This window comes from Drosophila takahashii, chromosome X, assembly GCF_030179915.1.
Source record: "Drosophila takahashii strain IR98-3 E-12201 chromosome X, DtakHiC1v2, whole genome shotgun sequence".
Lineage (NCBI taxonomy): Eukaryota > Metazoa > Arthropoda > Insecta > Diptera > Drosophilidae > Drosophila > Drosophila takahashii.
In genome coordinates this window covers 13,184,338-13,204,944 of record NC_091683.1, presented here as the reverse complement: position 1 = coordinate 13,204,944, position 20,607 = coordinate 13,184,338, and the positions used below count along the sequence as shown (strand labels likewise).

At 49.6% G+C, this 20,607-nt stretch overlaps 4 protein-coding genes across 6 annotated transcripts; 1 reads left to right on the top strand and 3 right to left on the bottom strand.

Moving 5' to 3' along the window:
* Positions 1 to 222: 222 nt before the first annotated feature.
* On the bottom strand, positions 223 to 18,065 carry Ubr3 (Ubr3 ubiquitin ligase). 2 transcript variants are annotated; one of them, XM_017142116.3, is made up of 11 exons: positions 16,463 to 18,065; positions 13,564 to 14,300; positions 12,836 to 13,064; positions 12,365 to 12,777; positions 12,151 to 12,309; positions 3,179 to 6,094; positions 2,495 to 2,918; positions 1,673 to 2,433; positions 1,475 to 1,606; positions 1,272 to 1,411; positions 223 to 1,207 (listed from the first exon to the last, which is right to left on the bottom strand). In XM_017142116.3, exons 1-11 carry the CDS (start codon positions 17,103 to 17,105, stop codon positions 1,090 to 1,092), a joined length of 6,672 nt encoding a protein of 2,223 aa, XP_016997605.2. In that variant the 5' UTR covers positions 17,106 to 18,065; the 3' UTR covers positions 223 to 1,089. The 2 variants fall into 2 exon arrangements, with proteins under 2 accessions (XP_016997605.2, XP_016997606.2); XM_017142117.3 differs by having other exon boundaries at positions 2,495 to 2,915.
* On the top strand, positions 6,704 to 12,111 carry orion. 2 transcript variants are annotated; one of them, XM_017142119.3, is made up of 5 exons: positions 6,704 to 7,304; positions 7,472 to 7,795; positions 10,173 to 10,891; positions 11,156 to 11,542; positions 11,605 to 12,111. In XM_017142119.3, exons 1-5 carry the CDS (start codon positions 7,035 to 7,037, stop codon positions 11,897 to 11,899), a joined length of 1,995 nt encoding a protein of 664 aa, XP_016997608.1. In that variant the 5' UTR covers positions 6,704 to 7,034; the 3' UTR covers positions 11,900 to 12,111. The 2 variants fall into 2 exon arrangements, with proteins under 2 accessions (XP_016997608.1, XP_016997609.2); XM_017142120.3 differs by lacking the exons at positions 6,704 to 7,304; positions 7,472 to 7,795 and adding exons at positions 8,839 to 9,576; positions 9,645 to 9,809.
* A 284-nt stretch (positions 18,066 to 18,349) lies between the features above and the next one.
* Positions 18,350 to 19,311, bottom strand: LOC108057726 (small ribosomal subunit protein uS11A-like). Its single transcript, XM_017142121.3, has 3 exons — positions 19,231 to 19,311; positions 18,717 to 18,981; positions 18,350 to 18,655 (listed from the first exon to the last, which is right to left on the bottom strand). The coding sequence occupies exons 2-3, from the start codon at positions 18,951 to 18,953 to the stop codon at positions 18,437 to 18,439; spliced, it is 456 nt and encodes a 151-aa protein (XP_016997610.1). The 5' UTR covers positions 18,954 to 18,981; positions 19,231 to 19,311; the 3' UTR covers positions 18,350 to 18,436.
* Positions 19,312 to 19,475: 164 nt separating this feature from the next.
* Positions 19,476 to 20,539, bottom strand: LOC108057715 (small ribosomal subunit protein uS11A). The gene is made up of 3 exons (XM_017142107.3): positions 20,398 to 20,539; positions 19,894 to 20,158; positions 19,476 to 19,831 (listed from the first exon to the last, which is right to left on the bottom strand). The coding sequence occupies exons 2-3, from the start codon at positions 20,128 to 20,130 to the stop codon at positions 19,613 to 19,615; spliced, it is 456 nt and encodes a 151-aa protein (XP_016997596.1). The 5' UTR covers positions 20,131 to 20,158; positions 20,398 to 20,539; the 3' UTR covers positions 19,476 to 19,612.
* Between the last annotated feature and the right edge of the window lie 68 nt (positions 20,540 to 20,607).

The window sequence follows — 20,607 nt, the reverse complement described above, 5'->3', positions numbered from 1 at the left end:
TATCTAATCTTTGCAGTGGGTCAGTTTGATCGCTCAAAATAATTTTTGTGTTGTGTTGAAGCAATACCGAATTTCCATCGCCCACATAACACACAATTTGTAAAAACTAATAACAAATTCACATCCGATCCTAGCGTTTCCAATTCAGATTTCCTCCCTCTCGCTTCCACACTTAATTACATAATATATTTATGTTTAATGGGGTATTTGCAAACTAATTTCTACGCATTTCACAATTCGCTTTTCGTTTATTGGTTTTTTTTTTAAATATTTTTTTTTTGTCGTTTTTGTAGCATTAATTTTAGTGTATATTGTATTTATATATATTAACTATATAATCGTTTTTTTCATTTTTTACATGCACAAACTCATGAGGCCAAAGTAGACAATTGTTATTTATATCGTGTGTGTTGTGTTACATTCGTTAAATTGTTATTTTCCTTCTTGCCTTTGTTTTCCTAAAAAAAAAAACCTATAAAGTTAGGGACTTAAGACTTAGTTTAGGTAGAACGCAACTAGAGAGACCCGCGCGGTGCTTAAATTTCGATTTATCTTCGGGTTTTATTCTTCGTCTTCGGGTGCATATTTAAATATTTATAGCTTGTTAAATATTCATGATCCTCGCGAGATTAGTCGGATTTTGGATTATTAGGCGCGCTTCTCAGTTGAACAAGAAATAATCTTTTAGCTGTGGTTTTTCGTTTTGCATCCATATTTATAAGTATTGTTTATATATAAAAATGTGTGTGTAATATCAATTAATTGCAAATTGCCGATGTTGCTTCTAGGTGCGTTGGGGGCTGTGTGTTGGGGGAGGGATGCGGATGCGTATACGGACTTGGATACCCAAAGGGAAAGCGGACAGAACGTGGTCGGGTGTCCTACTACTCCTCCTCCGCGTCAAGAAGCTCCGAAACAACAGCGAAACTCGCTTAAAATAAGGGGACAAAAGGGGTGTGGGATTTTGGATTTGTGTCAGTTGCGGGTGGTTGACTGGTTCGACTAGGCGAGGAGCGGCCGGGCATCCCATCGGGCATCTCAGATCTGGCCAACCAACTCCTGGATGCTGCGCAGTAGATCTTCCATATTTCACAAGAGATCCCGGTGGAACACCCAGGTGTGTTTTGTGTGAGCAAACTTATGGGACAGCCACTGCGACTCGAGCAGGTTGAAGCGATCTTGGCTCAAATACAAAGGCTTGCCGCGCCTGCAAATCGAATAAAAGGGGTTTACTATCTTGTTTTTTAATCTCTGGATAAGCAAACACTCACTTGAGATCGCGATCCTCCTCATCAAAGTCGTCCAGATAGAGTGAACCCCAGAGGCAGGCTCGTCGTCCGCGGATAACGATGATGTACGTGGAGGTGACCACCAAGAAGATGCCAATGCCGCCGCCACACGAAAGCGTATGCTGTTTTGCAGGAATACAAACGTAAATTAGATTAAGTTTCAAGCAAATATATAGACTACTCACCCGCACAGCCTCGCAGCAGTCGTTCTCCGCACAGCAGTTCTGCTTGAGGCACACGATCGTCCCGCACAGCAGGCAGATGGAGCTCTCCTTGGGCACTTTGTAGCAGTTGAGGCACGGTCGTTCGTGGTAGTACTGCGTTATAGAAACAAAAACTCAGTTATTGCTCATTCAAATTAAAGCCAAGCCATTAAAACCAACCGTGAACAAGCGTTCGTACTCGCGCGGCAGCTCAAGAAGTCGCGGCTGCTGCCACAGCGAGTGCTGATTGATGAGCACCAATTCCCTGACCGTATCCGCCGGCGGACGCACTTCCATTAGCTGCTGGCACCAGAACTGCGGCAGCGTTTGCTCGGTGCCGGGTATGAAGCACAGTCCCTTGCTGGCATTGAAGCAATCCCAGTCCATCGAATCGGTGACCAGTTCCAAGTAGTAGACCAGACGCACAAACTCCAGCCCAGGCGCCGAGATCTCTGGCATCTCGTGGCGATAGAGATGCTGGCGCAGCAGGGCGGCCACGCGCAGGAAAGGCAGGCAAAGCGACTGCAGCTGCAGCTCCATGGACTTGAGGTTGACCTCGTGCGGCGAGGAGGATGCGGAGGAGGAGGAGGTAGCTGTTGCCGAGGCGGAGGATGAGCCAGCTGCCGCTGCTGCCGCCGCCGAGCTGCTGGTGCTGGGTATGCAATCCCGTCGCAGGTGAGCCAGCTCGTTGGTCTGGCTGAGCACCAGGGCCATGGCCTTGCCCAGCTGCGAGGAGCTCTGCTGCTGGCTGCCAGCACGGCGACGATTGTACGAGCTGCCCGAGGCTCCGGCAGCGGATTCTGGCTGCGATTCAGCGCCACTGCTGCCGTAAACTTTGAGAATGTGATCGCACTCCAGGTCGGTGAGCGTGACGCACAGCTGGACGACAATCTGGTAGTACAGCAGGTTGTACATCACCTTCACCATGCAAGTGAAGTAGTCTGTAAGGCAGGGAAGGTATTACAATAATGTTTAACGTATATATAATCCAGCTAAACTCACCCTGATCCAAGTGGAGCGGAGCCAGCAGAATAAACTTGAGCAGCAGCGCAATGGGATCGGCCAGTAGGCTGGGAATCAGCTCGAGGCAGTGCGCCGGCAGCGGCTCCGTTTCGCTCACCGGCAGGCCGGCCAGCGAGGCCCAGCTGCTCCACAGCGGCCACTCGACCAGGACGCGCACATGCACTGAAAGCACGTGCAGCAGCGGCACAATGCAGTCCCGCTTCGGCTTGTAGCGCGTCGCGTTCGCCGAGCAGAGCGAGCCGCCCCGCTGGATGATCTCCGCCTCGAGATTCGTGCGCGCTATCGAGGTGACGAAGATGAACAGCTTGCGGAACGTGATCGAGGCGTACTTGACCTTGCGCTGGGCTATGTTGGTCATCACCTCCATGGCATGGCCCATGGCCTCGGTTAGTTTTGTGGGCTGCTGGAAGGTAAGAAGGTAAAGTTTCAAAAATGGCTTCTACATTTCGATAGGTATAAATATATTTCTCGGAAATCTTTAGTGGGCCATTGTGGGCGTTAGAGGGGGCGTGGCGCTCAGCTGAAATAAACTTGCGCTGCTTGGGAAGCCCAAGAATAGGCATAGGAAATCTCAACCCTCTAGCTTTTGTTGTTTCCAAGATCTCAGCGGTTTACTCTACAAGTAACAGGTATAAAAAGATATAAAAAGGTTACTGTTCCTACCGGTATCGTTTCGTTCTCCTTGATCAGATCGGTGAGGTCGGCGACGAGGCGCTCGAAGGGCTGATTGCCCGATCGCACAATGTGCGTGGGCCTGTCCAGCTGCGGACTGAGCGGCAGCACCGAATTGGAAAGCTGCCGGCAGACGGGACAGTAGAACTCGCCGCGATCCTGCACCGGCTGCCGCTGGGTGGTGTACAGCGTCTTGAGGTACGCCTCCAGGCAGCTGAGATGAACGTGGTGGCCGCACGACTGCACATGCACCCCATTGTCGTAGGCCATATTGTTCGACAGATACCACGACTCGTCGCCGAACTTGAGGCTCAGCAGCTCGGTGCGCCGACCAAACTCGGCGGCCAGTCGGGTGCTGTGCCTCAGCCGATCCTCATCCTCCACATTCAGCGGCAGCGGCAGTCGCTCGGCGATCCGCCGCCGATGGCCCACAATGCCGCTGGACTCGACCAGCACCACCAGGCCGATGGGATTCGATTCGGTGCTCGGCGTTGTGCAATTGCAGATGATGCAATCGTACTCCTTCTCGCGCGGCTGCTCCTCGTACAGCAGCTCCTCGTCATCCTCGTCCTCCGGCCCGTAGTCCATGCTGCTGGCCGCCGCGGCGGCGGACTGCATGAACTGCTTCTGCTTGTTGGCAAAGTCCTGCATCATCTTCTGCTGTCGCTCGCGCGCCTTCTTGCGTCGCTCCTCCTTCTCCTTGGTCTCGCGCGCCTTCGCCTCCGCCTGCCGCTCGCGCTGATTGGGCCAGAGTCTCGCCCGGATGTCGTCGATGCTGAGGGCGCACTGCTCATCCTGCTTGGCTATCTTGCGCAGCAGGTTGCCAATGAAGAAGGGCCCGTCGCCGATGCGCGAGGCGGATACATGGATGTTCTTGTAGTTCTTGCGCCTGCTGCGTCCTCGTTCGGCCAAAGCGGTGCTCGAGGTGCTCGCCTCGTTGCAGTCCACATCCATGGAGGAAGAATCCTCGCCAGACTGCGACTGCTCCTCGCCGTCGCTCAGCGAGAAGCTATCCAGGGTGCCCGAGAGCTGGGAATGCAGCTTGAGCAGCAGCGACAGAATGCTCTCGTCCAAATGCAACTCATCCTTGTTGCTCCCGCCGATGGCAATGTCCACCGATCGCTTGCGCGCTCCGCCCGTCTCGTAGTTCATCCTGCGTCCCGTGCCGCCGCCGCCGCCACTCACGCCCGAGGTGAAGCTTCCGCCGGCGCCCAGGGCATTCGAGGGCACAATGTCCATGTTGACGCTACTTGAGGGCACCGCGACGGGCTGAACCCGCTGGAAGGGCAGCAGCATACCGCTGCCCGTGGGCGTGGTGGGTGAGAACATCTCGTTGGAGGCCACGCCGGGTGTTGTGGCCGAAGGATTGGCTCCTCCGCCTCCGCCTCCCCCTCCGATGGCCCCCATATTATTGGTCTCGGCGAGGAGAAGATCCCGCCGAATGGCCACCTCCATTCCGCTTTCGGGCAGCGTAATCTGCTGCAGCGGGAAATGGAAATCGAGGGCTGCCGCCGGACTCATGTCCATGGCATGATCGCCCTCGCGCAGCAGCTCATCGTCATTGCTGTCCTGCCGGATCACCACGCCCGTTTCGGCGACCACGGAAAGATCTGGCGGCAGAGCCACCTCCATGCCAGGCACACGCATCGGCACCAAAGCCTGCGAGACATTCCTGCGACTGAGGGTTCCCGGTCCCAGATTAGCGACGCCACCACCACCACCGCCACCGCCGGTGGCCTCATCTCCCTCGGAGTCCACGTGGCCTATCATGCGCATCGATTGCGACTCTGGATCCGCCTCGACATCAAAGTCCAGATCCGAGTAGAACGGATTGGAGCGATAGCTCGAGGTGATCACCTGCGGATCGCGTGACTTGAGCGACACCTTCTTGACCACATGCCGCAGATTGCAGCTGAGATTGTCCGTGGGATAGCATTGGAACAACTTGGGCGGCTCCTGGCGACCCGAACCGTAGCCATGGTAGCCCGGTCCGCCCGACGACTCCACCATGGCAGCCAGGGCAGGCGGAGCACGATCACCGGGACCACTGCCCACATCGTCACTCGTCTCCACGGCAATCTCCAGTAGAAATACGGCCAATGCAAGCAGATGTTCCGAAACATCACGCGTGTGAACGGCACGGAAAAATATCGACAGAATGGTGGAGTGAAAGACGCGCGAGTTGAGAATCTTGCAGGGATCACTGAACGAGCTGGTGGCGGGCAGAGCCTGCGGCAGGCGGAACGGTGGCCAGAGATTTCCACTCGCCGGCATCTTCTCTTTGCTCTTCACATAGTTGGTGAAGCGATCCAGCGAGGATTGGAAGTCCCGCCGATGGACCGCTCGCAGGAGGACGTGAAGCGGATCGTAGTGCTTCTCCCACACCTCGTCGATGGGCGTGAAGAGACCCTGCTCCAGGTTCTCGCTCCCACTCGACGGAGCCTTGTAGACGGAGAGCTTCTTCAGGAAGGTCTCAAAGTTCTTGGTGTGCACATTGCCCGATCGCTCGGGCATCAGCTCGAGGAGCTGCGAATGCGTCTTGTTCTCGGTGGCCAGCAGGGCGCTGATCTCGATGATGCACTGGGTGGCCTCGTCGTTGCCCAGGTTCGTGCGACTCGTCACCAAGGTGGCCAGGAAGGTGAGGAAGCCCTCGAGCATCGAGGACTGCTCCGCCTTCTGCGGCTGCTTCAGCGGCGCCGTCTCCAGCCACTGGCCCACGTCGAAGAGCTCGATGGTGTTCTGCAGGAAGAAGTACTGCGGCAGGTTGGTGGCGCAGATCTGCAGGAAGAACAGGTCCATGTCCGCCATCGAGTTGCAGAAGTTCGCCTGGATGTACGTCATCGCCTGGCCCTTGATCTGCAGTCCGTTGCGCACCCATTTGCCGGCCAGGATCTCGTAGAAGAAACTCTGAAAGAAGCAGGGGGAATGCATATTAAAATTGGTTAAATTATTAAGATCAAAATATATGGTTTAAAATTTGGTAATAAGAAATATTTAAAAAAATTAGATATTTAATATGTATATAGTAAATAAAATTTAAATATATTTTAAGGGTTTAAGCTTCCAAAATGAAAAGATTCATATTTTTTTTAACAAGATTAAAACGATTAATCATGAAATATAGAACATTGCTAAATAGTTTATATGCAAACCCAATACAAAAAATTCTTAAAAATAAAATAAAAAACTTGACACAAAAATTAAAAAAAAAAAAAAGATTTTTAAATTTATTTTTTAAGCCAAGTAAAAATAAAAAAAATAACGGTACACCACGAGTGCGATAGCCATGACACATCGATGACACGCACGCAGAGTTATCGAAACTCGTTTCAAAAACTCAACTCTGAGCCTGTCATCTCGCTCCCACCTATGCTGTGACCTATGCTGTCGCTCTGCCCTCCCCCTCCAACCGAAAAAGAACCGTACAAAACAAAGAAACTGAGCTGCTCTCTTCACATCTGACTGCTTGTGTGTGTGTGCGAGACGGGGTGTCTGCAAGCGGTAAAAAGAAAAAAAAGAAGACAAGTAAACCCACATCTGTACGTTTGTTAATCAATCTCGGAGCAGCGAGAGCAGCGCAGCCGATTAAATCCAATCCCAGCCAAAACTCGACTCTCTGTTTTTGTGGCTATGGCATTTGCGTTTTGATTTTCAGCGGGCGCAGTTGCGTGCCAGCCTGTGTCAGTGTGTGTGTGTGTGTTTGCACATAACATTTAATCATAATATTTAGAAAAGGCACCCCCATCATCAGCACAACATCCCCAGCGATCATCGGATTCCACAGTAAATAAATACACCACAAAACTCAAGTAACACCATACAACACACACGCACAGCCGGCTGCAAAATGGGCTTTGTGAAATGGGGACTTCCCCTGCTGCTGGCCACTTTGGTGGCCTTCCAACAGCCCACACAAACGGAGGGGCTGATCGAGGATGTCCTGGACATCATACATGTGGTCAAGGAGGTCACCTCTGGGGTCCTCAAGGCCTGGGACATTGTACAATCCTCCCCCCTGGCGGCCAACATTGATTTCCCCCTGATGAGGGAGAAGCAAAAGAAGGTCTTGCAGCGCCTGAAAGAAGTCAGCAAGCAAATAGACCACACCGAAGATCAGGTGAGTCAGCAGTGGGTTAAACCCGATCTTAAACTCTGTTTCTATACCCTCACAGTGGGCATTACCACATTGGTTAGCTCTTATATTATTTCATTATTTAACTGCAAGGGTATAGAAACTTCGCCATCTCCCAAATCACGACTAACCTCCCGAAAAACCCACTTCAGCACGCTCAATACGTTGCCTTGGCCATCGAATCGGTGACGAGTTTCATGCACAACAACGCTCCCATTATGGCCAAGATGAACGACATCTCGGATACAATCAATAGGATCTCATCGCGCTATCAGCAGATGCAAAAGTACGAGGCTTACAAGGATAAGTTGGAGATGACAACGCTCATAACATTTGCCGAGTGGACGGTTTCGCCAAATGCCCATTCGGTGCACCATCTGATGGATCGCCTGCATATCACACTGCTCGGAAACGAGGATAGAACCTCGAATACAACGTCCACCAATCTGCTCCAGCAACTGACCACCGCCTATGAGGTAATATAGTCTAACTTTTATGGTCGAATTTTGGGTTTACAGTTTTCTAGCTGCAAAAACTAGAAAACCAGAAGAAAGTCGGAATTTTTTTTGTAGGGTGGTTCGAACTCGGGCACGTCCCACTGTAATAATACGGATCGTGAATGGGGTGTCAATTTGCGAATTGCTTCCTGCATGCCTGCTAACCGGATGATTCACAAATGATGTTCGCCGGGGATTTGATATAGGTATAGTCTCTAGGTATTAAGCGTTGTAAACTCGACTTTCCGGTTGACGCGTCACTTAAGTCTCTCTTCTGGTGGCGGTTTTTTTTTCGGCAAAAGAAAGTCGTGCAGTGTATTAGTCACCGTTTCTTTTGTCGCCAAATAACGGTTAAAGCCTCAAACGCACACACACACACGCATAAGTTCTCCCCCCTTTTTTTGCGGTTCTCGAGGGGTCTGCGTTTGTGTCTGTGTGTGTGTTTGCGTGAGGTCAAAGGTCTGGTGTCAACAAAAGACTGCGAAACAAGTTAAACAAAACAAAAAGTCCACAAACAAACGTCAGAGGGCAATGCAGCAAACCAGAAGCAGCGCTGCCCCCATGCTGCGAAAAGAGAGCACGGAGAGAGGAGCCCCCATCTCTTTGTTGGTGCAATTGCGTCAAAGAGAGAGAGCTCTCACGCACTCTCACCTCACACAGCTGTTTGACATACCAATTAGAGAGAGTAACAAAAACAAAGCCACTACAACTTTCTAGTTATCGATTGCTGGGCTTACAAGTGCCAAAATGATCGCCATCGATTGTATAATTAAGCTCAAAGTGTAGGGTATTATTTTGGTGTGTGCGGTGCAACCGAAGAATCAAACAAAATTCGCTCAATTCGTGATTGCTGCCCACAGTCAAACGGCGTGCGTGTGTGTGTGTGTGTTTACGCTTCTCACATCGGCTGGTCGTCGAAAGAACAACAACAATGCACGAAAAAAGAGCTTCAGTCAGCAATTTTTTTATATTTTTTTCTTGTATTGTGTTTCCAACGAGCACACCAACACAAACACTCGCCGAGCGTGGAGCGCTTTAAAACAGAAACTGAAAAATTACAGTAGCCGAACAGCACTCAGAACAACAACACCCAGCTGAAATTATATGGCGAGAGGCGAGGCGAGCGCGAATTAAAGTAAATCGCAAATAATAAAAAATCGTGGAATCTGTTAATCGGGAAAGGGAATCCTAAAACGTGATTCGATTCGGCCTCTTTGTTTCCAGTTTCCAGTTCAAGGAAGTGTGGAAAGCTAGCTTGCCCTTTCCACTGGAAAGTCACTACTAAAATCTAGCAGTTGAGAAGAAGAAGAAGCTCAAGGCTAAACTATTTGGAAATACAAGGAAGTCCCCGTTTTTTGATATTCGCTGGGCGGATATAACTTATCGGGCGAGTAAATATGGCGGCGCCTATCGCTCTGTTTGTTGTTGTTGTTGCACTTGTGTTTTGTGGAAATACGAAATCGGCATCGGCCGAGAAATGGATGCATCCACGCGTTCCCACACTGGAAGTGGACGCCCTGCGCACCGAGTATATTGCCCTGGAACGCTCCCTGTGGGATTATCTGGCCAAAACGGCCAATAGCCAGAATAATAAGGAGACGCAGATAAGGAAAGTGTACGATTCGCATCGGGATTTCGATTCGAAGACGCTCATGGGTCGCAACTTTGAGGAGCATCGCTACGAGATCCTCAATCACTATGAATGGACACTGCTGGAAAAGGATCTCATCTATATCAGCAAGCTATACGAGGCCTACAAGGTATTTTCTGCCTTCTAAACTGGGCTGAGAGATCATAATAACTCAAATCTCTTTACTATATCACATAGGACACCTTTGTCAAGCAGAACAACAGCGGTCAACTGGATGAACTGGCCGTTTTAAATCTCGCCAGGGCCATCCTGCAAAACGATAACACCGCCTCGATACCACGCATCCTGCAGGAAATCGAACGAGTGATGGTTGCCCAGACCCTCTACTACCGGGCCATGATAGTTAGTTGACCCTTCTCAACAAAAAGTATCATAAAAGATCATTCAGGGGTTTATAAATAGTTAGGGTATCTTTTAAACACAAAGAAGAAGTTCCCTTTTTCTTTGTTACACAATCCCGAAACCGATTCAAATAATCTTTAATTTATCGAATTTCTATTGTAACGAAGGCTAATCTTACAGCCCCACGCGATCCGTAATTACCGTGTTATATGTACATTCTACTACAAGGGAATGCCAGAGATTTTTACAGCCAGATGTGGACGGCTAATTAGAGCTAAAAACAAGAGTTGCATTTCACAAAGAATGCCAAAACAGCTGGTTATTAACCATATTAATGACTTTCCCCATAACTCCCGCTTGCAGGTGTCCACCAATCAGATTTGCAATACGATGCAATCGGCCCAGCAGTTCATATACTCGCTATATGCCGACATAGCCCTCACCGAACTGAAAGCCTACACCATGATGGAGTTCTCGTGGATGATGTTGCGGGTCTACGGCAAGGGCAACTACACCCAGGAGGCGGATCTCATGCGATCGGATTACGAGAAGCGGACGGAACGCACACTAAAAGTGCTCAAGGATGTAATGCTGCGAGCGGATCGTATTGTCTATCGCTGCGATCCGGCGAAGCATGTAGCAGGTGTAACCTACGACGAGGTCACGCGACTCCTGCAGGGCTACATCGAGAACGAGGTGGATCTGAATAACGAGGAGACGTGCCGCGAGACCTGCGGCTTCTATCAGTCCACCCGCAGCGAGGGCTGCTTCAAGGATCTCTACTGTTCCCGCCAGCCAAAGTGCACGGGTCGCCTGTACAACTGCCAGTTCGTCGACTCCGACATGTGGGTGTGTCCGTCGCCGCAGAACAGCGTCCGGCGCTACGAGTTCATCGAGTACGAGAACGGACGCGTCCTTGGGCAGCGCGGCAAGTGCACCAGGGGCACCACCAAGGTGGACAGCTGGTGGCGATACCTCCTCTGGCACTGCAGCTACTGCTTCTGCCTGTGCGATGAGCAGGGTCTCAAGTCGGATCGCTTCTTCAACCTACGCGACACGATCGCCGATGTGAAGCGCAACAGGTGGGTTACTCACAGAAAAAAAAAAAACCGATATGAAATAGGATTATTTCTACCTTATTTCATATCAATGAAGTTTCAAACATATCAACATGATATTTTATCATATCATAAAAAATACCAAATGTAGTATTTTTTGAGCAAATGCATATCAAAATGATATTAACAACTTGATCTTTAAAAAATATCAAAATTACCATTACCATTTTTTTTCTGTGCTTACTAAATCTTGAAAGATCACAAAACTAATCACTACGTATCGTTTAGAATCGTGACTGGCCTGCGTTTCGTGAAGAAAAACCGCATCTTTCACCTGCAAATCCAGGAGGGCGAACTCCTGCCTCGCGGCGCCGTCAATCAGAGCACTCTGGAGTGGAAGCCCGTGGAGACGTACAACTTCTTCGATCGGGACGTGAAAAAGGGCGTCGACTATCACATGCTCAGCTACGAGAGTCGCTCCATCGATCTGGACGACGTGGACACGGATGACAATAGCTTTGTGATCACCGGCGTGCGGTTCCGTGTGATTGGCACTCATCTAAATTTGGAGGCCTACTACAGCGAGTTCGACTTCAAGACGGGCCAGCTCATCCAGCCGGAGAGCAACAGCTATTGGAAGTCCAACGATAATACCGATGTCAGCGGGGCACGCAGGTATATATATATATAGATTCTTACTTCCACCGAAACCAACTGAAACTAATCTTCACTTTCAGGGAGAAACTGCGCCTGGATAACGCGGACGTGTCCACGCGGACAATCACCCACTCGATACCTCTGTCGCGCCACAATCAGTGCATCGACTTCACCAACACGGGCCTGGACAAGGATGCCGCCCAGAGCACCGTGCCCTTCGTGGACATTCAGGACGTGATCTCGAATCCACCAGTTCCACTGGCCGGCATTGGCATCTACTACAAGGGCCGCAACGGCTACGGCGGCTTCTTGGGCCCCAAGATCATCACCTACGACTTCACGCCCCACGTTCAGGTGCCAAAGAAGAAGTTCTAGAGGGTGCTGTTCCAACCCGCACACATATGTCATAGCTTTCTTAGTTTTACACTACCTATCAATACACACTTGCAATTACTGTCGCGTAGTCTAAGTGAGAGACCGAAGGAGGAGGACGCAGAATCAGGCGAGACAAAAGAATATAACTAAAATTATATTGGAATTTAGCCATACGAAAAGAGAAACAAATAAAGAGAACCGAGAGAAACGAAGCACTGCTTGTATTTAATGCTGATAATAGGAGGACTCACCTGGACACGCAGCGGATGGATCATCAGGAGGGGCAGGAGATAAGGCCGCGAGGGCAGCACGTCGTTCAGACTTATGCCCATTTTGGTGACCGCCTGGCAGACGAAGGCGGCCAGATACCGATGCAGTGGAAAGTGGAACGAGGCCTGCATCATCTCCTCCTGCAAGAACATATGATATATTATATATTTTTTTCAAGAGAAAGTAAACACCCACCATCGATAGACGCGCCTCCATGAAGTAAATAGAGTCCAGCCACTCGTGCAGCGTCGTCACACAGTAGTTGATGATCTTCTTGGCCAGGTGGGCATGCGTTCCGTCCTGCAGGTGCGAGATAATCGACCACATGGGATAGGCGCTGGCCTCCAGTTCGCAGGAGAACGCGGCATAATAGCTATTCGGCTCGAATTCCACATGGGAAGCCGTCTCCCGCACATTGACATTCATGCCCTGGAGCATCTGCAGAAACTGGAACCACATGTCGATCAGGTTGTCGTCCCGCAAAAAGACCAGGGCCACCGATTCGTGCGATAGGACGTTGTTGAAGTCGGAGACTAGCGGCCAGTAGCAGTGGTCCTTCATCACCTGACGCGTGCAGTCGATGACAAAGTGGAAATTCTTGCTGGGATCTGGTGGGGAAAATCATATTCTATCAGTTCAGTTTAAGAATGCAAACAAAAAACTCACCATGCAGCGTATTCTGTATGAGTATCTTGGACATCATCAGCTTGAGACTGATGATCATCACGTGCAGCAGCGACAACTCGTTGACCATCTTGAGGGCCAGACTTTCGTTGGAGAAGAGCTGGACGCTCATGTGGACCACGCGGTTGCTGAGCGTGTCGGGATCGCGGGACATTTCCAGCACCGACGGTATGCGACTGTAGTGCATCACAAATGTGCGGGTGAGGTGTTCCTTTTGGGGGCGAGAAAGAAAATGATATAAGTATCAGACTTAAGAACCAATTTTGTTCGAATATAAAATTGAATATCCGTTGTGACTAGGGCAGTTATTTATAAGTTATACAACTTGTAGCGTTAAGAAACAAAAACAATAAAAAAAAAAAACTCATTGTTTCATCCTAAAGCTAATCGTCATTCTGTATTATATTTTATGTTATTTGTTCATATTCATTTTTGTACTCTTCGTTTTATAGCCATTAAATTGGCTGATCAATGTAATAAATTCCATGTGTTACAATCCAAAAAAAAAAAAAAACTCCTTGTTTCATCCTAAAGCAGTAATTCGTTATTGTATTGTTGTTGTATAAGTTATTACAAATTTTTAATAGCCATTCTGTATTGTATTTTATGTTATTTGTTCATATTCATAATTGTACTCTACGTTTTATAGCCATTAAATTGGCTACTAAAAAAAAAAAAAAAAAAAAATATTAAATCCTATCATCACTCACCTTGTAATCCTGATCGGGCAGCATGTTGAGCAGGAAACAGACCAGCGTCTGTGGGAACTCGAACTTGAATGTCCAGAAGATGAACTCCTCGAGGAGCGTGGTGTGCACCAGCTTGTCTCCCAGCGCCGGCAGATCCCTGTACTCATCGGGTGGCTCTGGGTTGGGGAATCTGTTGACGGCATCCTCGTACTTCTCCCGATTTGCCTTCAGGAATCGTCCGTTCCGTGTGTCCTGGCATGGTGCCTCCATGAAATAGGCGTAGACCTCCGGATTGATCAGCGTGCGCGTCATCACCTTGCGCATTATCTCGCCCATGTTGTTCAGATCGATCAGCATGTTGGCGAACTCCTCGCACGAGTACGAGGTCATCGCGTGCACCTGCAGCGCGGTGTCGCTGTGCTCGCGGAAGTGCTGCAGCAGGCGGAACAGGAGCTTGGGCATAATGGCCTCGGCCACCGCCAACAGATTATTGGGCACGGGATCTCGGTTGACCCGGTTGTTGATTCCATGATCGCTGCAGAAGCCCTCCGCCTTCATGACCGAGGTGTCGCCACAATCGCAGGCACCGCCCGCCTGCGACAGGAACATATTGAAGTCGTGGTTTGTGTGGTTGCCCTTCTTGAAGCAGTCCCGGCATATCGACATGCAGGGCGAGATGCCGCAGGTGCGGCACCTGTAGGCCACCACATGGGGCACCCACACCAGTCCGCACTTGGCGTGGTTGTCATAGCTGCGCACTGCAAAATACAATTTAAACATTAAAATTTAATTCAGCAATATTTTAAGGATGCTTAAGAACAAATAACTGTTATACATATTCACACGCCCAGTTTGTAAATAAAAAGGCAAGGACATATATTCATCGACCGCAAAAGTTTACAAACTACCAACCAACTGATACATTCACAAGCATTTAAAAAGTTTAAACTTTACTTGGTATTTATCTTTCGGAAAAAGACCCTGGGCCAACTATTGATTTTCGTAAAAACGATGTGTCATTGAAATAACCGTTTATTAGCCACAAAGTAAATCAAGAAATCAGTGCAATTTTCAATAGTAATAGCTTTGTAATTCAAGGACTTTATTAGGACTAATTAATTATTTTTAGTGCATTCATTGTCATTGACGTCAGATATTGTGTGTCTATAAAAATTACTCATCTTAAGTTATAAACTGTAGCTAACTGTAAACAAAGTTGTTCAAACATTAAAGGTTGTCACTTTTTGTTTGAGTTCATAACATTTTCCGAGAATTACATTTTTATAGCTTTACATTAGATAGTCCAGTCAATTTATGACGAAGTCATTATTTTTTAACAAAATGAAAGTTGGCTGTTTAATTTCAGAGAGTAAAGAATGTCATTTATCATTTTATCTAAGGTCATTTTACTACAAAGCTGATTAAGTAAAGGGCAATGTCATCGAAATAATCGCTCAATTGCAAATCTTGGTCCCACCAAACGATAAGTTATCGATGCCAGAATTGCGCGTGTAGGTGAAATCGAGAAACCTGTCGAGGCCAGCTGTTCTGCTGTGGCCGCATTGCCTTGCTATTGCTATTGATTTGATTGAGTTCCAAAAATAAAATGATGCACTCATTGCTTAGTTAATTTCGCTTGTTGCGTGACTCTTAGCTTTTTTGTCTTCGGGCTGCGTTCTGGGCCATACATATGTATGTATTTACGAAAGTATTTCGCATTTTGTTTGGACCTTGTTAGCTGAAAAGGTCAACGTTGTCGGCCGCCGCAGGCGGAAGGAAATCAATTGGCCAATAACAACGGCAGTGCAGCGAAAAGTTGATTGACAATCTTGTAAATTTGTAAATGGCGATCGATCGACAGACAACTTGGCAACTCTCTCTCGCTCTCCCCGGCCGCCGTCCGTCTCTTTCTAACTGAGAACCTTTTGGACAAGGTCCACTGGGGGAGCGAGGGAGCGAGGGAGAGGGGCTGAGCTCCATAGCATAACGGTCTTTCGGTCAATTGCCGATGACAGCTTACAGTGGGCCACATCACACCCTTAACCGCCCCTCGCGCCCACTGTGCGTGTTTTTGTCAAATCAACAACAATGACGGTCAATCAACTTTTCCCGCCCCAGTGCAATTTTGCAATTGTTCTGTGCTGCACTTTGTTGCAACAGAGTAACAAGAAGAACACATAAAAAAAAGAGAAAAACGAAATAAGAGGAGCACTTAGCGGTAACAAAAGGTGCCAGCATATAAACAAGCCCCAACGGCATTGGTGTGCGTGTGTTTTTGGGACGGATGCTGCGGAAACATTTATTACGCAAGGCGAACCGAACCGAACAGCTGACACACAAGGTGCAAGTTGCATTCCACTGTGCGTGTGCGTGTCTGTGTGAGAGAGCTGACAAGTGGGAAGTGGGACAGGCGACAGGCGACAAGCGACCATAAACGATAAAAGCAACTTTGGCGACATACGCAGGCTGGCACAAAAAAATAAGTAATCATAAACAATATGCACAAATACAGCATGGCAAATAGATGAGCAGTTGAGATTAAATTGGGCTAAAGTTGACTCCCCTAATCAGTGCATATGTTTATGTCTATGTGTATGCGGCGTGTGCGAGCGAGTGCGCCTGATTGCTGTTGCCATGGTGGTGCACTCGCCCTCGCCCTCGCACTCGCACTCTTCACGCTGCCTTGCACCTTGCTGTTATGCTCTCTCTCCCTCTCCCTTTTTGCCTTGCGTGCCCTACAACAATTACACACACACACACGCACGCATACAGGTATCGCACAGGTAACACACACACACACATACAGAGAGAGTTTCAGGGGCAACGGACTTGCGATCAGCTGTTTAGCGATAGAAAATGCAATGCAAACACACATATATCGATAGGCAGCACAGCATGCACATTTCGGATTTTAACGTACCAATTTTAACAAATTCCTGCGGCGTCCGTCCGCCGGCAATGAGCCATCGAATCCACTCGATGTTGTCCAGATTGTCGATGGGCGTGCCCGGATTGAAGAGGGTGTCCATGATGGAGTCGAGATCGGGCGTGGGGCTGCCACGGCAGCATTCGGTGTTGATCAGGGCGGCCACCTCCTTGCGGCTGCGCAGGCTGAAGGAGGAGGCGCCGAAGAAGAAGCTCGGCTTGGCCCCGGCATCGCTGGCTGCTGCTCCTGGTCCAGATGCTCCTCCAGATGCTCCTGCTGCTCCAGATTCCGAACTAGATGCCGCCGCTGCAGTTGCTCCCCTGGGCGGCGGTGGCGGAGGAGCAGCGGCCGCCACACTGGAATCCCAGTCGTGGAAGGGGGAATGCGAGTTATCGGCGGCGGTGGCTGGAGCTGCAGCTGCACTGGTGGTCGTGGTGGTGGTTCCTCCACTGATGCGCACTGCTGGCATGGAGGAGACTATGGGCGGGAGGACGTAGACCGAGGAGAGATCCACATCGGAGGACTCGTCATCCTCCTGCTGATCCTGCTGCATGGCCGCATCCTGCGGGCGCTCCTCCGCCGCCTCCTCGTCATCGATGCTGATGTCGGCATTGGACAGGTTGTCATCCTCGTCCATGGTGATATGGTGGCGTATCTTTTGGTGACGTCGCCGCTCCGATCCGGTGATCCGTTCTTGCTGCCGCTGCCGCTGCTGCTGCTGCTGCTCTTTTTTTTCTTTCGTTTCGGCCTTTTTCAAACAAGTTTTCTTTTCGTCTTTTTTTTCGGCTGCTGCTGCTGCTGCTTCTTCTTTGCTGCGTGATTTTTTTCTTTTTGTTGTTTGGCTAGTGCCCGAATTTAACTTTTATTTCTTTTTTTTTGTTTATGGCAGAGTTGCGTTCAATTGAAAATTTTGACAGGTGAGGCGAGGGAATTCGATTGCTGGGTCGTCAGGGGGGAGGGGGGGTATGGAATCTACGCCGAGAGTTGGAGACGAAAAATTTCACAACACCAAACACTTGACATCTCAGCTTCTCAGCTGCGTTCCTGCTTTTGATTTTTGATTTGTGATTTCCGATGTTTGATTCTTTTTTTCTACCTTGCTGCTGCTGCTCGACGTCGCCCAACCGACCTACTGTGGCGCGGTGGCTCTGGGGCTATATCCCCATCATCCGTGTCCGTTTTTCAGAGCGAGGATTTAGAGTTCTTTGGCCGCCCGTTTTCCCGATTTCCCGATTTCGCTCACTTTTCACGCTGTTTCATCCGCGAGTCTTGCAAATATACGAATATACGCACACATACTCGTCGCGGCCGCACACGCACACACACACGGACACGACACCACACCACACGCACACACAACACTGGCACACCAAATATATTAGTCGTGCATTGAACTTGCCAATTACGCTGATTTTTGCATATTAATCGCCGATTAGAGGACCTCTTGGCCAGCTAGTTAGTTACTCTGGTGCGTGGGCAGCCCTTTAGCCGCTGCCTTTGCGTTCGCGAATGCTTTTAATCCTGCCAATTTCGATTTGCTCCACGAATCCACACACGGTCCGTTCGCGTGTATGTGTATATGAATTAGAGCTGGGCCAACCACTTGCGATAGTATCGATAGATCGAGTGTTGGCGTTTTTCGATAGTAGGCGAATGCATCCTATGGAATTTTTAAAGGCTCTGCAGATCGGGGTATCTTTATTACTTTTAAACCTATATGTATAGCTTATAAATTTATGTAGTTTTAAATATAAACTATAATGTCCCATTTCAAATACAAATTTCGTTTTTTAAATAATCGATAGCTGCCGCGAGTGCTGTGTTGCCACTGGTCAGAGAAACACCTGAGACGCAAGGCAGCCCAAAACAAGCCATTTCCACTGCATTTTCATTTTTTATTTCTACATTTAGCTGTACTCCATAGTATAAAAAAACAAACGCAGCGTCCGAAGAGGAAGGCGCACATTTTTACAGACGACGACCACGGCGACCGCCCTTCCTGCGGGTGGAGTCCGATGGGATGGGGGTCACGTCCTCGATGCGGCCGATCTTCATGGAGGAACGGGCCAGGGCGCGCAGGGCGGACTGGGCGCCGGGTCCGGGGGTCTTGGTCTTGTTGCCGCCGGTGGCGCGCAGCTTGATGTTCAGAGCGGTGATTCCCAGCAGCTTGCACTTCTCAGCCACGTCCTGGATGGGATTACAAACGATTATTAGGGGTTTTCCAGGCATGGGACCCACAAATGCTCACCTGGGCGGCCAACATAGCGGCGTAGGGCGAAGCCTCGTCACGATCGGCCTTGACCTTCATGCCTCCGGTGACGCGGGCAATGGTCTCGCGTCCGGACAGATCCGTGACGTGCACGAACGTGTCGTTGAAGCTAGCGTAGATATGGGCCACTCCGAACACGACCTCTCCGTCGCGAACCTGGGGGCCCAGCTGGACCTGCACCTCCTCCTTCTGAACTTTAGCCTTCCTGGGAGCCATTCTGCAAACTCGGGTCGTCGATCAGCAACTGCAAGGGGCAGAAAAAAAAACACTGTTCAATTGCCGGCTCAAGTCACTCGCGAAAACAACAACAAAAAACAGCGAAACACAATTTAATTCAGCTGCATCCACACCGTGCCAGCGTATTTTTCGAATTTGAGTTTATTCATTTCATTGGTAGTCATTTCCACTGGCTGCGGCGTTCCTGCGTTTTTGGCGCCGAATTCGCAAATTTCAGTAAATCACAAAATAATAGGGAAAAAAAATCGCAACGAACCAATTGCGTGAACCGGATACGAAAAAAGAAAGCAAAAACAACACAGCTGCTGAGGCGATAGTTATCGGCGGCAGGGCTGCTTGCGCGCCGCTATCGGGCTGCCACTGAGCGGGTCCCCGCGACGGGGTGGCAACTCTGCGGCCAGAAACCGACACATTTTTGTAAACATTTCGGCAAAAACCTTGATAAGTTTTAATCAAAACTAGTTTCAGACCCCAAAACCGCACCATTAACACGCACAAATCTCTTGTAATCATTTACATCGTATTTCCTGGTTTATTACAGTGCACCTATGCACACAAGCAGAATAACCTTCTTATCGCATACACAAATGCAGTATTTCGACCGAAAACAGGAATTCCTGCCCTCCAGATTGCGCCGCTTACAGACGACGACCACGGCGACCGCCCTTCCTGCGGGTGGAGTCGGATGGGATGGGGGTCACATCCTCGATGCGGCCAATCTTCATCGACGAACGGGCCAGGGCGCGCAGGGCGGACTGGGCGCCGGGTCCGGGGGTCTTGGTCTTGTTGCCGCCGGTGGCGCGCAGCTTGATGTGCAGGGCGGTGATGCCCAGGGTCTTGCACTTCTCGGCCACATCCTGCAGGGCGATTCAAACGGTTAGAGGGGCTCTTAGAGGACCGAAGGGCGGGCTCAACTCACCTGGGCAGCCAACATAGCGGCGTAGGGCGAAGCCTCGTCACGATCGGCCTTCACCTTCATGCCGCCGGTCACACGGGCGATGGTCTCGCGTCCGGACAGATCCGTAACGTGGACGAAGGTGTCGTTGAAGCTGGCATAGATGTGGGCCACTCCGAACACGATCTCGCCGTCGCGCACCTGGGGTCCCAGCTGGACCTGCACCTCCTCCTTCTGAACTTTAGCCTTCCTGGGTGCCATTCTGGGGTTGTTGTTTGTCGATCAGCAGCTGCGGGGAATAGCAAGGGAAGGCACATTTTTACCACACTGTCGGTTCACAAACAAAAACAAATGCATGCGCACAAACAAAACAAAAAACGTAAAAAAAATTCAGCTGCCGGGCAGCTTTTCCATCGTTTTCCGCCGGCCCTTTGAACACTCTTGAGGGGCGCACATTTCTGGGGTCTCAAAAGGGCTCAAAGTCGGGGTTTTTGGCAAAAAATTACGGGGCAAAAGTTTGGGACGAACCACTTGCGTGAACCGGATATCAAAAAAGAAGGCTGTCGTAGCTGTCAAAATGCCAGGGTTGCTGCGTTTTGGCAAAGTGTGCCGATAGTTGATCGATATTCAATCGAGCGGGGTTTCAAACCTTAGGCGATTGCCGTTTTTGGTTGTTTAACTGGATTTTTAGGATAAACTTTATTTATTGCCTGTGAAAAGGCCACGTCAGCGAGATAA